Source organism: Salvia miltiorrhiza, chromosome 1 (genome assembly GCF_028751815.1).
Source record: "Salvia miltiorrhiza cultivar Shanhuang (shh) chromosome 1, IMPLAD_Smil_shh, whole genome shotgun sequence".
NCBI lineage: Eukaryota > Viridiplantae > Streptophyta > Magnoliopsida > Lamiales > Lamiaceae > Salvia > Salvia miltiorrhiza.
In genome coordinates, this window is record NC_080387.1 from 22,674,727 (window position 1) to 22,689,917 (window position 15,191).

At 38.1% G+C, this 15,191-nt stretch overlaps 1 protein-coding gene across 1 annotated transcript; it reads left to right on the plus strand.

Moving 5' to 3' along the window:
- Positions 1 to 7,432: 7,432 nt before the first annotated feature.
- LOC131007041 (probable disease resistance protein At1g58602) lies at positions 7,433 to 14,876 on the plus strand. The gene is made up of 3 exons (XM_057934188.1): positions 7,433 to 8,464; positions 12,804 to 14,560; positions 14,645 to 14,876. Exons 1-2 carry the CDS (start codon positions 7,615 to 7,617, stop codon positions 14,558 to 14,560), a joined length of 2,607 nt encoding a protein of 868 aa, XP_057790171.1. The 5' UTR covers positions 7,433 to 7,614; the 3' UTR covers positions 14,645 to 14,876.
- Positions 14,877 to 15,191: the final 315 nt, after the last annotated feature.

The following is a 15,191-nucleotide window of genomic DNA, read 5'->3' on the forward strand; positions in this document are numbered from 1 at the left end:
ATTAAGGCTATTTCTTTTTTTTTTCATTCTTCGTGTTTGTTCTTGAATATCGAATAAATACCAATATTGTTTCTTTTTACATATATAGTGTGGTTTAAATAAACGAAATAGTAGCGGACAATAACCTAGCTAGAGATGCCAATCGGATCAATTTATCAAATGATTCAAATCTAGCTTCACGGCCAATCGGGTCAATTTATCGGGTTTCCGAATCAGTCCTACTGTATTATGGGCTATACAAGTTGCGGGCTATTTGGATTTAAAAATTTTCGAGCTATAATTCTCGACTATAACCCTTAAATTTTCAAACATTTATAAAAAAAATTAACTAATGTATTTCTATTAATAATTTTATATTTGTAACAAATACACACACAAATAAATGATATATATGCAACTGTTAAAGAGTTATGGATGTACACATTTTTCTTAAATAATTTATCATTTTCTTAAATGTATTAGGTATAATAAATAAACAAGTTTAATCTATATTCTATTATAAAAGAGTCTTGTTTTACAAAATTTGATTTGCCTATTATATCCCCTCATGTATACTTAATATAAAGTTCATTGTGTAGTTTAATATATTATACATATAATAGATCTAATAATATATTATGTTTATATGTTAATAATTATTTAAGTAGTAGAATCCATTATAACTCTTCATCCACATAATTTACTACTTTTTATTCTGTAATTTTAATAATTTAAAATTACAATAAAAATGATTTATTTATTAGTGTTGTCGGAAGTTTAATATTGCTAGAATCTTTAGAATTAAAATTAATTATGTAAAGATAAAATTAATAGTAATCTGTATTTCATATTAATCTTCTTTTCTTTTTTGTCGTTTTTTTTTCTAATGACGATAAAATTAAGTGATGCTTAATTAATTAAAATTAGTTCTTTTTTTTTTTTCATTTTTATGAGTTTTATAATATTATAGGTTTCAAATATTATCAAATAATTAGTAAAATATATTAAAATGATAAATATAATTATAAAATGAAATAAAATAGTATAAATTTACATTAATAAAAAATTATTCATTAAATAAATCATTTTTACGTGCGAAATCACGTCATCTCTACTAGTCCAAACTAAAAGTGGCTATTCTACACGAGACAGAAATGATTTAATGTGCACTGATACCTTACCACCCATTCACCCTTATAGCTCAAATATAGAAGATCCGCCACAGTACCTCACTAAAAAAAATGAAAGAATAAATTAGAATGTATGAAACTCATCACAATCAAGTAGGGTGTGTAAGTCCAACCATACCTCGCCCCAACAACCAAGCCCAGAGATACGGAGCCCATCTTCGAAGCCCAGGCGCGTGATTCAGGAACGGTCTCTTTCTTCATCAGTTGGGCTTGATTCAATTCTTGCGAATCTTGTCAATGGCCCAAGTTTAGAGGAACCCATTAAGGAGATTTTATCAGCCCAACCCACCTCTTATCGGGAGATTGAAAATACTGAAGTGCTCTCTGATTCGATTTCTCAGAGGAAAAGGAGCGAAAAAACCTCTTATCTCAAAAAGAGAAATGGGGGCGAATCTCCTATGAGATTTGGGCAGAATAGATTTCTTCTTCTTAAACCAAAAAAAGTCGCTGGTTCTCAGAGCCGAAAGATTTCAGAAATTTCGGGGGGCACTGGTGTGATTTGTAAACCCCTCGAGAAAGGCGATGCTACAAAGTCAGATGACCAGGCCGAGAAAGAGCAGTGGGCTGAAGATTGCAACGAATTCGAAGAGGGAAACAAAATCTGGAACTTTGGGAAGGAACTGGGTCTTTCGAGCGATCTCAACGATGTGGAAATGGTGGAACAGATCATTGGGAAATCTGGGAAGACAGGAGCTGAGGCGAATCAGGAAAATTGTTTTCAATGAAAGTGCTCTCTTTCAACGTCCGTGGCCTTGGGAGTTCAGTTAAGAAACGAGAAGTGAGTGAGTTGATTCGCAAGCAAGAGGTGGATTTCTGTTTTCTTCAGGAGACAAAAATGGAGAGAATTAGGGAGATGGAATTGAAATCGATGTGGGGTGGAGACAATTTTGATTTTGCACAAAGCCAAGCAGTTGGGATATCGGGGGGAATTCTCTCGATTTGGAACAAGAGGAATTTTTCAACATCAAGCCAATGGGATCTTCCGGGTACTCTGATCGTTAATGGATTTTGGTCTCCAGGTAATTTGAGATGTTGCTTCATTAATGTTTATGCTCCGCAGAGTCTTATTGAAAGAGAAATTTTGTGGGATCAAGTGAGTCTTGTTATTGATCAGAATAGAGATTCTTGTATCTGTGTTGCTGATGATTTTAACTCTATTAGAATCAGTTCGGAAAGGTGTGGCAGAGGGACTCAATTTTCAGCTAGAGATTTACAGGTGTTCGACAAATTCATTTCTGATAATAATTTGGAAGATATTCGATTACAGGGGAGATCCTTCACGTGGTATCAACCACAAGGGTTTTGTAAATCAAAATTGGATCGATTTTTGGTAAATGAAAAGTGGCTGTCGAATTGGGGTCAGACCATGGCGAGAGGGTTGCCGAGAACAGTTTCAGATCATTACCCGATTATCATGGAGACAAAGGCAGATGATTGGGGCCCAAAGCCATTTCGGTTTATTAATGCTTGGTTAAATCATCCCGATTTTGAGAATGTTGTCAAGGATTCATGGCATAAGGGAGGCATATCAGGTTGGGGTTGTTTTGTGTTTAAAGAAAAATTGAAAAGATTGAAAGAGGACTTGAAGAGCTAGAATAAAACCTCGTTTGGTAGAATTGAGGAGAAAATCTCTTTGCTGAGGGATAAAATACAACAATGGGACTTCATTGATGATTCTTTGGGGCTTGATGAGGATGAAGTCATTGAAAGAAGTGAGGCCGAAGCTTCTTTGATGATCCATCTTAAAGATAGAGACAGTTTATTGGCTCAAAAGGCGAAAAGCAGATGGGCGAAGGAGGGAGATATCAACAGTAAATTCTTTCATAAAGCAATCAAATCTAGAAGAATCATCAACGGTATCTCAGGGCTTATGGTGGGAGATAGCTGGTCGGACGACCCGAGGGCGGTAAAACAAGCTATTAAAAGTCATTTCCAAAATCAATTCCAGGAAACTTGCAGAAGAAGACCGGTCCTACCGGAAGAGTTTGGCCAAAAGAAGCTCCCGGACGACATCAGAGATAACCTTGATGCTCCCTTTTCTGACGAGGAGATTAAATCGGCAGTGTGGCAGTGTGATGGTGATAAAAACCTCGGACCCGACGGATTTAATTTCCTGTTCTTAAAAAGGTGTTGGGAAATTATCAAAGAAGACTTGTGCAAACTAATGAACGAGTTTCATCAATATGGGAAATTAGCAAGAGGGTGCAATACTTCGTTTGTGGTACTAATTCCAAAGAAAGAAGGGGCGACAGAGCTCAAGGATTTCAGGCCGATCTCTCTTATCAACTGCCTCTATAAGGTGATAGCGAAGGTTTTGGCAGCCAGAATGAAACAGGTATTGAATGTTGTTATTTCAGATTGTCAGAGTGCATTTATCGAGGGACGGTACATTTTGGACGGCGTTGTTATTCTTAATGAAATTATTGATGAAAGCAAGAGGAAGAAAAAAGGCCTGATTCTTTTCAAAGCAGATCTCGCAAAGGCTTATGACACTGTTGATTGGGGCTTTCTTGATGGTATGCTTCAGAAGATGAACTTCAGTGATAGGTGGAGGTCGCGGATTAAAGGATGTCTCACCTCGGCATCTTCAAATGTCCTCGTCAACGGCAGTCCCTCAGGTGAATTTCAACTTGGTAGAGGTCTTAGACTGGGCGATCTATTATCACCTTTCCTTTTCTTGATAGCGGCTGAAGGTCTGAACCTTCTGGTGGAAAGAGCAGTGCAAAAGAATCTGATTGAATCGTATAAGATTGGGAAAGAAGACATTCGAATATCACATCTTCAGTATGCCGATGATACAATGTTCGTCTTATCAAATAAGGTGGATAATGTCAGAGCATTAAAGTTTGTCCTCAAGATCTTTGAACTACTTTCGGGATTAACAGTGAATTTCGACAAGAGTTGTCTCATTGGAGTGGGGATTCCAGCCTTCAGAAGTGAAGAACTGGCGGGAATTCTCAAATGTAAAGTGGGTGGGCTGCCCACTAAATATTTGGGAATCAAGATTGGGACAAGGATTTCTCGAACATCGGAATGGCAATACGTGGTGGAAAATATCAAGAGTAAAATCAAAGGTTGGGAAAAACGGAAGTTCTCGTTTGCTGGAAGAATTACCTTGATTCGATCTGTCCTGTTTTCCCTTCCGGTATATCATCTTTCATTTTCTCTTATTCCAAAAGGTGTTTTAGCGGAGATGCGGTCATGCTTGAGTAAATTTTTGTGGGAGGGGGGGGTTTAGAAGTGAGAAAGATTCATTGGGTAAAATGGGAGGATCTTTGTGTTGGTCTTGAATTTGGGGGGGGCTCAATTTTAAAGATTTGGGTGGTTTTAACTCGGCTCTTATGGCCAAATGGATCTGGCGATTTTTAACAGAAAAAAATCTGTTGTGGGTGAAGGTGTTTAAATCTTGCCATGGGGACTTGGAGTGGGATGGAGAAGGTTTTAGGGCTGAGGGAAACACAATGATTAAGTCGGCTTGGTGGAGGAAAGTGGTGGGACTGAGCAGGGGTGAGGATGGAAAAGGGGTGAGGGAAAATCTTGAGCGAGTGATTGGAGATGGGAACTCGGTGAGGTTTTGGACACACAGATGGGCGGGGGAGAATTCTTTGGCTGATTTGTTCCCGAGACTTTACCGTCTCAGCTCCAACAAAGAGGGTGTGGTTGGTTGTATGGGGGAATGGATTGAAGGAACTTGGGAGTGGAAATTCGAGTGGGATAGGATTTTGAGGGACAGAGAACTGGAGCAGCTTCGATCTTTAAGGTCTTGTGTCAACAAGATACGGCTGAATGCAGGTACTTTGGATGCTTGGAGATGGAAGGCAGCCGGTAGCGGTGTTTTCTCGGTCAAGACAGCCTATGAGACTTTCTTTAAAAACAGGAGAACGTCGAATTTGTGGGGAGTTCAAAAGGAGATAGCCATGATCTGGAAAGCCCAAGTTCCAAGCCAAGGTCATCGCTACAGTTTGGAAGGTCCTTAAAGGAAGAATCGCAACGGTGGACAACCTTCGGAGGAGACAAGCGGTGACACACCCGGCGGCTGATTTATGCGCCCTTTGCCAGTTGAAAGAAGAAACCATTGATCATCTCTTCTTCCTTTGCCAAAAAACGGAGAAAATCTGGAAAGAAATCTTGCGCTGGACTGGTAAGCAAGCAGTATTTCATTTTAAACCAAAGCACATTTCAACGCTTTCGTGAATTTGGGGAGTAATAAGGATGTGGACTTCTTCCTTGCTGTTTGGATGTGTGTGATTTGGAGCATTTGGAAGACTCGAAATAATTGTATCTTCAATCAAGGAAGTTGGAACAAAGAAAGAATGATGGCAGAGATTAAGGCGAGATTGTGGGCTTGGCGTTCGGATTCGAATCAAACAACGCAGGAGAAAGTGTTTCGATGTTGGTTTTCTGCTGCTAGAGGTATGGACTAATAAAGCTTGGGTTGCAGATGACGTTCCTGCTCAAGACCTTCTTTAGTTCTTTTGTTCTTTGATTCAGCTGTGGTTAGGAGATTGGGCAGTCCGTTTTTCTGGGTTTCTTTTGTGATGTTCTTTTGGTTGGGGTTTTTCTCTTTCGCCCAATCCGTTGTCTATTCTTTTTCGGTTTTGTACACTTGGTACCTCTGGTACCTTGTGGTTCGACCTGATTTTTTCTTAATGAAATCTCTTTTCTCTGATCAAAAAAAAAAAATCACAATCATGACTCCATGAAATTTAAAAAACCTGCAAAATAAACTATTTTTTTTTTCAAATAAACAACAAACATTAGTAAATGAAAATGCCGAAATGCTAAATTCAACCCCCCTCAACGAGTGCTCACTGCACATTGTTTTATTGAAATGTTGATACTTTTTCATCATATCTTGCTATTAATTATATGGATTGCTTCCTCTTCGTTGTTTCCTGCATTTCTTTGGAGTTGAAGATGCGAAAATAAAGTTCTCACCTAATTTTCAAGTAATGCTTTTTAATCGTGTTTATTTGTCATGTTTTGTAGTCCTTGTGTTTGATGAAAATATTTTATTTTATTTTATATATTTATTTATCTAATTATTTATTAGTATCCACCCCCATAATATGTCTATGAAAAATACTCACCCCCTTAGTAAGGGGGTGGGTATTTTTCATAGACATATTATGAAAGTGGGTATTTTAATATATTAAGTCTATTTTATTAAGTATTTAGTTTAGGGGTTATGAGTTATAAGATAAAATAGTAAATTTATAATTTTACTTATTATTATTATTATTATTATTATTATATCAAATAGGGGATTATAATGAGTAAAAATGAGGGCTATGAATAGAATAACCCACGATTCTTGGATAAGTACAATTTCAAAAATCGTAAGCCCGACCCGCTCATCTTGCCAGCTGTACCCACAGATTACCATAAGGGCCGGCCCTCACCACTACATAAGGTTTTTAAATTAGAGTAAAATTTTGAAGTAGCCAAAATGAAGCATAAAACACAATTTATGGCCACACATTGAAAAAACACAAATTTTGGCCATTTTTATTGATTTGGACGCTTTTGCCCTTAATGAGGCGGACTGGGTAGGATCAGACACGCGGGTCGCGTGCCGGGTCGGGTTAGGCACTTATGGCACTATTAGCGCCATAAGTGCCAAGATGGCACTTATGGCACTAATAGTGCCATAAGTGCCATCGAAAATCCAAAATAAAACCAAGTAAAATAGTCATTTTGGCACGTATGGCACTATTAGTGCCATAAGTGCCAATGAAATTCAAAATAAAACTAAGTAAAATGGTCATCAGCACAAATACAGAAACAACAACATCATTTAAACCCTAAATGGAACATCTAAACCCTAAATGTATAATCTAAACCCTAAATGGAACATCTAAACCCCAAATGAATAATCTAAACCCTAAATGGAATATCTAAACCCTAGGGGGAAGTGTGCACTTATGGCACTTATGGCACTATTAGTGCCATAAGTGCCATCTTGGCACTTATGGCACTAATAGTGCCATAAGTGCCTAACCCGACCCGGCACGCGACCCGCGTGTCTGACCCTACCCAGTCCGCCTCATTAAGGGCAAAAGCGTCCAAATCAATAAAAATGGCCAAAATTTGTGTTTTTTCAAATGGTGGACAAAATTTGATTTTCATTCTTCATTATGGCCATTTGGGTGGATTGTTTCTTTAAATTAATTAACATGATCATTAGTCTCTTATTTAATTTTGATTGAAAACTGAGTTGCATATATCGAAAGGGAATCATTTACATTTATTAAGAAAGGTGTTTGGATACAGCTAGCATAGAATATTAAATTAAATTTAAGAAAAGGATTGGTGCATTTTAATTATAAATTTAAGAAAAGGATTGGTCCATTTTGTTGTTGACCATCTTCCTTATAATTAATTCCAAAACGAGAGAGAAAAGGGGAAGATGAAGTAGAGCTAAAGAGAGTTAGAAGAAGTGGATATGGCGGAGGCAATTGTATTATCGGCGGTGGAAAAGCTGGAGAATCTGCTGGTGATTAAGGAGGGTGTTTCCAAACATCGAAAAACAGCAAAGGAGAAGGAGGAGCTAGTAGTAGTAGTAGTGGAAGGGCTGAGAGATGATCTCAGAGGGATGCTGTCTCTCTTCACTAACAACAGCACCAAGGAATCTGGAGATTACATATCTCGAGTCACGGAGATTGCTCACGACGTGGACGTCGCCATTGATAACTACATCCTGCAGGATACTCAACCAAAATCGCCAATTTTAAGATTCTTTAAATTCAGTAGCGGCCATGCATTCAGCAGAGAGATCCATGGCATGCGGCACAGGCTCCAAGCTGTGTGGTGCGATTTTTCTAGATCCGAGGAGGCGGGTCCCACCACGAGATCAACAAGTCGCCGGATTCCTCCGGCAGTCGAAGTAGAAGTGGGGGTGGTGGAGGGCATGAAGGAGGATGTGGAATTGGTGCTCCGGAAAGCGATCTTCTTGGAGGAGTCGGCGCAGGGGCTCGCAACATCGTGTATCGTGGGCATGGGGGGTGTGGGGAAGACCACTCTTGCTCAGATGCTATACACCCATGAGCGCGTGGCTTCTGAATTTGAGATCCGCGCTTGGGTGTATGTTTCCACTGAATTCACTTCAAAACAGGTGCTTAAGGAACTAATTCTGCAGTTCGGAGTGAATTACGATGAGGTGGACGCCGACGAGCCTAGCCGCCTCCGCGATATCGTCTACCAACACCTGCACACCACACGATACTTCATAGTTCTTGACCACGTTTGGAGAGACAAAGAATTGGACTTCGTCTTCACCGCTTTTCCTCATAACGGTATGTTACTCTTTGCTACTTCCTAAATAAATAAGGGGTTATGGCCAAAAAATACATCAACTTTACTCTTTGCTACTTCCTAAATAAATAAGGGGTTATGGCCAAAAAATACATCAACTTTGAAAAAAGTTGTAACTTTTACCTGAACTTTCAATTAAGTCCCAAAATACACGAATTTGTATTTTTGTTGTAATTTTCACCTAAGTTTGACTTTCAACGAAATTAGAGCTTAATTGATATCATTAGAAGTTAGACTAATATCAGATGAATTTTCGACTGTTAATTAAGCTCTAATTTCGTTGAAAGTCAAACTTATGTGAAAATTGCAACAAAAATATAAGTTCATGTATTTTGAAGCTTAATCAAAAGTTCACGTGAAAATTGCAATTTTTTTCAAAGTTCGTGTATTTTTTTGCCATAACTCCAATAAATAAATAAATTTATCTGCTATTACATGAAACAAGTTTTAAGTGTGATTAATTTTTTATAAATACTGTAAGTGAATAAAATAAAGTAGATGCTAATTAAAATGAAAAGATGAGACTTATTATGAACAAATAAAAATGATTAAAGAAGCCATATTTATTATGGGTGTTTTAATATTTTTACATTATTTTTGAATTAGAAAGGTTAAATTTAATATAATAGGGTTAATAGTATTTTATGTTTCGAACTTTCAGCGTTTTCCGTAAAATGTTTCGAACTTTTGATTTTTCCATAAAATGTCCCACTATATAAAATTTAATGAAAGAAAGATAACAAAAAAATCCTGAACTTTCAGCGTGCGTTTTTCAATGATGATGGTTTCTAATATGGTTTCCCAACAATGACGGTCCCCAAAATATTTCTTTCGGCGATATAATTCATCTTTTTGTCAATGAATTTTGTATAGTGGGACATTTTATGAAAAAAACTAAAAGTTCAGAAGTTTGTGGGAAAAATGAAAATCCGGGCCATAAAACACTATTAACCATTATAATATAATTCATTATATGTTATCCTTTAAATAAACATGTAGGATTAATAAACGAGTTACGATATGGTAGTGATAGTACTCAATTTATTTAGACCATTCATCGTAATATATTACGATTTGAAATTTTTGCATTCTTCTTAATTCATGGTCCTGTAAATTAATGATAGATTTTTATTTTAATTTTTTGGAAATCCTTCATCTCCTTGCAGAAATTTTAATATGAAAACATCTCTCCATATAAAAGTTTCAAACCAAATATAGAAATATTTCATAAGTGATAGTAATATTTTAATTGTTTCTTGTTTATTCTTATTTTTGCCTTTCTTTTTTACTAAATAATACTCCCTCCGTCCACGAAATGAGTACCCATTTGTGGACTGCACGGGTTTTAAGAAATGTATGGAGTGTAGTGTGAATAGTTTAAGGGTCCCACTTTTTGAGTGTATTAATTAAAGAGATGTGTGGGGTACACTTGCCAAAAAGGGAAATGGGTACTCATTTCGTGGACGGACGAAAAAGGAAATATGAGTACTCATTTCGTGGACGGAGGGAGTATGCATTTTAGTTAATAATAAAATATTCAATATTTTGGTGAGAGGAAGAAGTTTTAATTAAATCCTTAATTTTGGTGGACCATAATTAATTAAACATAACTATCTCCTTCTTAATCTTTGTGCCAAAAAAAATGGCCACTTTTATTGGGACAGAGGGTGTACTTACCAAGTATTACTATCGAAATTCAAAAATGAGTATAAAATTTTAGGTAATTGCATGTTATTAATACATGTGTTGTATGTGATGTATTGAAATAGTAATATCTTTTAGTCGATATTTTGTCTTAAAAAAACATTTATACTACAAATTTTGTGGTAGTAAATATTGAGATCATAGTATTAGTTAAATAGCGGATAAGACTATACGACATTGAAACATGAAGGGTTCACTTTTTAATTGAATTTGAGATGAATATGAGTATATAAATTATAGACAGATACAAATATATGAATTCGTAACAACTTATATTTATAAAAATTAAAAAGTTTCAAGTAATTGATTTAATTTGGGACAGGTACGTATATATGCCTTTTAGATGAATGCGAATATTTATCGACACGTCTTCGTGAAACTCTCTTGATATTGAGATCTATTAAGAAGACGGATAGATTTTTTATTTTTAGACGCCAAGAGTTAGGGATGGAGGAGATTTTAATGAAAGGGAGAAGAAAGGAAGTTGAGAATTAAGTTTATATTCAAGTTAATTCCTAACAATTAATTTGATTTTGCTTATTGGGAAAATTGCACTTAAATACACAAACTTTGCCGAAAATCCATTTTTGACGCGATTTCAGGATTTTACATTTTAATACACCAATTTAAGAAGTTGTTCAATTTTGACACAATTTTGAATTCCGGCGACCGGGATATTGACGTGGCAGCCGGAATCGCCACGTCACACACACACACACTCCACCCTCTCTCTCTCTCTCACACCCCACTCTCTCTCTCTCTCTCCACACGTCAGCTTCCCCCCACCATCACTCTCTCTCACCACATCTTCCACCACCGCCCCTGCTCTCCCCACCACCACACCTCTTCCTCCACTTCCTTTCCCCACCACCATCACATATCCGCCGCCCCAGCAGAGGGGGCTGGAGAAGAAGCGTGGGCAGGCGGCCGTCGGACCCTCCCCCTTCTCCCACCGCGTCGGACCCTTTTTCTTCCCCCACCACCCGCCGCCACTTCCCCCACAACCGCCGAGCCCATCGTCGGAGTACCGAATCGGGGTCGTGGTAATCAGAAACGCGTTGACAGAGTACTGAATCGGGGAATTGCAGAGGTGAATTCGGGTTTTGGGTTTTGGATTTGATGAGAAATCGAGCCCTAATCCCTTGTCGATTTTGTTGGTGGCGAAGCGCGGTGGAGGGAGAGAGTCGTGGGGAGTGCGGTGGTGGGGAAGGCGGTGGAGGAAGAGGTGTGGTGGTGGGGAAGAGCAGGGGCGGCGGATCTGTGATGGTGGTGGGGAAAGGCGGTGGAGGAAGAGGTGTGGTGGTGGGGAGAGCAGGGGCGGCGGTGAAAGAGAGTGATGGTGGTGGGGGAAGCCGGTGAGGGAAGTGGCGGCGGGTGCGACGCGGTTCTGGGAGGGGAAAGTGGCTGACGGCGGGAGGGAGGGTTTGCGGCTGGGGGCTCGACGGCGGCGGTGCGACGCGGTTCTGGGGGAGGGGGAGGGTCCGACCGGGGGGGGTGGGGGGAAGCTGACGTGTGGAGAGAGAGAGAGAGGGGTGTGAGAGAGAGAGGGTGGAGTGTGTGTGTGTGTGACGTGGTGATGACGTGGCGATTCCGGCTGCCACGTCAATATCCCGGTCGCCGGAATTCAAAATTGTGTCAAAATTGAACAACTTCTTAAATTGGTGTATTAAAATGTAAAATCCTGAAATCGCGTCAAAAATGGATTTTCGGTAAAGTTTGTGTATTTAGGTGCAATTTTTCCTTGCTTATTATTACAATATTTTTTTTAAAGTATTAGTATTTCTAAAAAATCCAAATTAAGAATGTTAAATCCCCAAAGAACACGTCAACTTTATCTTTTATTCCAATCGCATATTTTTCATTATAATACAATTTAATAGATACATTAGTTGGTATTATTAATTATTTGATAAAATTTATGGATAAATATCGTATTAATTAAAGAGTGGATTTTGAAAATAGTCACTTAGGAAAAGTAAATTTAAAAATTATCCAATAAGATAAAAACTTAAAAAAAATTAGCCACACTTATCATTTTACCCTTGCATATAAAAATTAAAAAATTACCCTTTAAAGAATTCGCGCATTTCACAACCAGTCAAAATCACAACCAGGATTTATTTTGATTGTGAATTTAAGTAGTCGGATTTGAATTTTAAAGTTTGAATTCACAACTAAAAATAGTGTTAACCGTGAATTCGCGTGAATTCACAACTAGAAATATTGTTAGTCGTGAATTCAAGTTTTGAAGCTTAAATTCACAACTACGAATATTGTTAGTCGTGAATTTAAGCTTTAAAACTCAAATTCACGACTACTTGAATTCACAACTAGAAAATAGAGTTGGTTGTGAATTCGAAATTTAAAACTCGAATTCACAACACTAGCAATTCAGTCGTGATCAATTCATTAAACTGGTTGTGAATTCTAATTTTAAAACTCGAATTCACCACCAACACTAACGATTCAGTTGTGAACTCATAGATCTGGTTGTGAATTCAAGAATATTAAGTTGTGAATTGATAGATGTGGAGATATTGAATCTTTTAACGTAGTAGAATTACACTTGAGTTTCTAGTTCAATAATCACTCTTGAATCGATTCTTGTGTAAGCAGAAAAAGCAAGTAGATTGTTGGTGACCAGTCGTATTCGGGATATAATAGGCCATGCCCAATACATTCATGAGAGGAGAACTCTTGATCATATTCAGAGTTGGAGATTGTTCTTGAAGACGGTATTCGGAGAGTACAATAAATGCCCCAACCACTTGGTGGAAATAGGGAGAAAGATCGTTACAAGGTGTGACGGTTTGCCGTTGGCAATAATGGAAGCTGGAGGCAAGTTGTCTGTAAAGGAACAGTCGGAGAGTGAATGGGCAAGTTTTCTAGAATCAATGGATTTAAGTTCAACATCAGAAATATTGGAGTTGAGCTACCACAAAATGCGTTCTCCAATAATGAAATCATGCTTCTTGCATGTGGGCTCTTTCATGGAAGGTACAACTATAAGAGTCCAAAAATTGGTACAATTATGGACTGCAGGAGGAATATTGGACGTCTCACGAGGAAAAGAGAAAAGTAAAACCGATGAGGAAATTGGAATTTTTTTTATAGCTGAATTGATTAATGAGTGCATATTTGAAGTAAAAGGGAGGAGTAAGACAGACTACCGGGTTAAATACTGTTACATCAATCGTAATCTTCACAGGTTAGCCGTCGCAAAAGCAACGGAGGAAATACGGTTTGAGGTTCGAAAGAGTGATGATCTAACCTCTAAGAAAAGTCGTCATTGTGTTATCTGTTGTAGTAGAGACAAGTTCAATTACCACAGAGATCATGATAAACATCTTATCTCTCTTGTCTTTCGTGGAGGGGGCAGCTTGGACAATGGATTATCTTGGTTGAAGAGATTAAAACTACTTAAGATACTTGATTTTGAAGGTTTTGGCTTGAAAACTTTACCGGTAAATATTGGAAAGTTGATTAGCTTGGAATATTTGGGATTGAGAAACAATTTCATAAAACAGCTTCCACAGTCATTGGCGAAGTTGAAAAGGCTTGAGGTTTTCGATATAGCACTAAACTTCGAGGTGGAGGTGCCGCGACATATATGGAAAATCCGAAGCCTTCGTCACCTTTACATGTCTGACATAATATGTATGGAGCCTTTGCAGATAGATGATCTAAAGAATCTGCAGACCCTCACCTACATATCGGCTGATAATTTGACATATGAGCTCTTACGATTTGAAAAGATGGATAATCTCCGTAAATTGGGCATACAAGAAGTAGATAGAATCACAGATGTCAGCAAGATCTTGGCTTCGCTGGCTATGGTGAAGAATCTTGATTGCCTCATCTTAAAGGGGTCTCGTTTCAGAAGAATGTCTTCACTGGACGAGCTTTGTAGTCTAAACCGTCTCACTCAACTCAAACTGGATGGTCTCCTCACCAAGTTGCCGAGTGCCACTGATTTCCCTCCAGATATTCGTTACATGAGCTTGGTTAATACCTCTCTTGATGAAGACCCCATGCCGGTGCTCGAGAAGCTATCCAAGCTACAAATCCTCAACCTGAGGAATGCTTTCATGGGTGAAGAAATGATGGTCTCACATTTGGGGTTTGCAGAGCTCGAAGGTCTATGCATGGGGGAGTTGTGGCGTCTGAGAAACTTACAAGTTGGAGAAGGTGCAATGCCGAAGCTGAAGCGATTGGAAATCAACAATTGCCCGTATCTGGAGACCCTCCCAAAAGAGATGGCTAATCTCAAGGAGTTGAAGATGGTGACAACCAAAGGCATTGCAAGAAAGATATTGGAGACGGGCGCCTGCGGCTCAATCTCCAAAAGAGGGCATGTTGATATCCAGCCTTAAGTAAGTATGTTCAAATTTGCATTTCTCTATTTGTTTTTTCAAAACAAGCCTAACCGGTAATCTTCTTATCATGCATCATTGCAGGAGGTGGTGGTGAGAACAAGGTCAAAGTATAGTAGAAAATGGAGAAGTTAAGGGCCTTCGAAATAACCTTCACCAAACACCAGCAATGAAGGTAGACGATATTGAATGAACATTATCATGTAACTAGAGTAAATTGTTTTGTTGAAGAATATGACTCGGAAACTGTCTTCACATTTTTTTGCTTCTGTGCTCTCTCTCTTTTCTTCTACACAGGTACTCTTTTTCCTGCTTATGTTTTTCCCTTTGGGTTTTCATTAAGCACGTTTTAATGAGGCGTGGCCCTCTGCTTGGGTTCTGTCTTAATTAGGTTGTCTGTTCTTCCTTTCTCTCGCCTGTTTTTTTTTTCTTTTCATTTTTTCGGTTTCAATAAAAAATTTATTTTAATGACGATGATGATGATGAATAAAGTTGTTTTGTTGTGTTTTGAATCAAACGTTGAGTTGCATCAAGTGAATTAATCATGTAACTAGAGTAAAATTCTTTCATGATAATCTCATGATCACCTAATTAATTTGAAGAAAAGATCAGTTACAATAAAATTCACTAT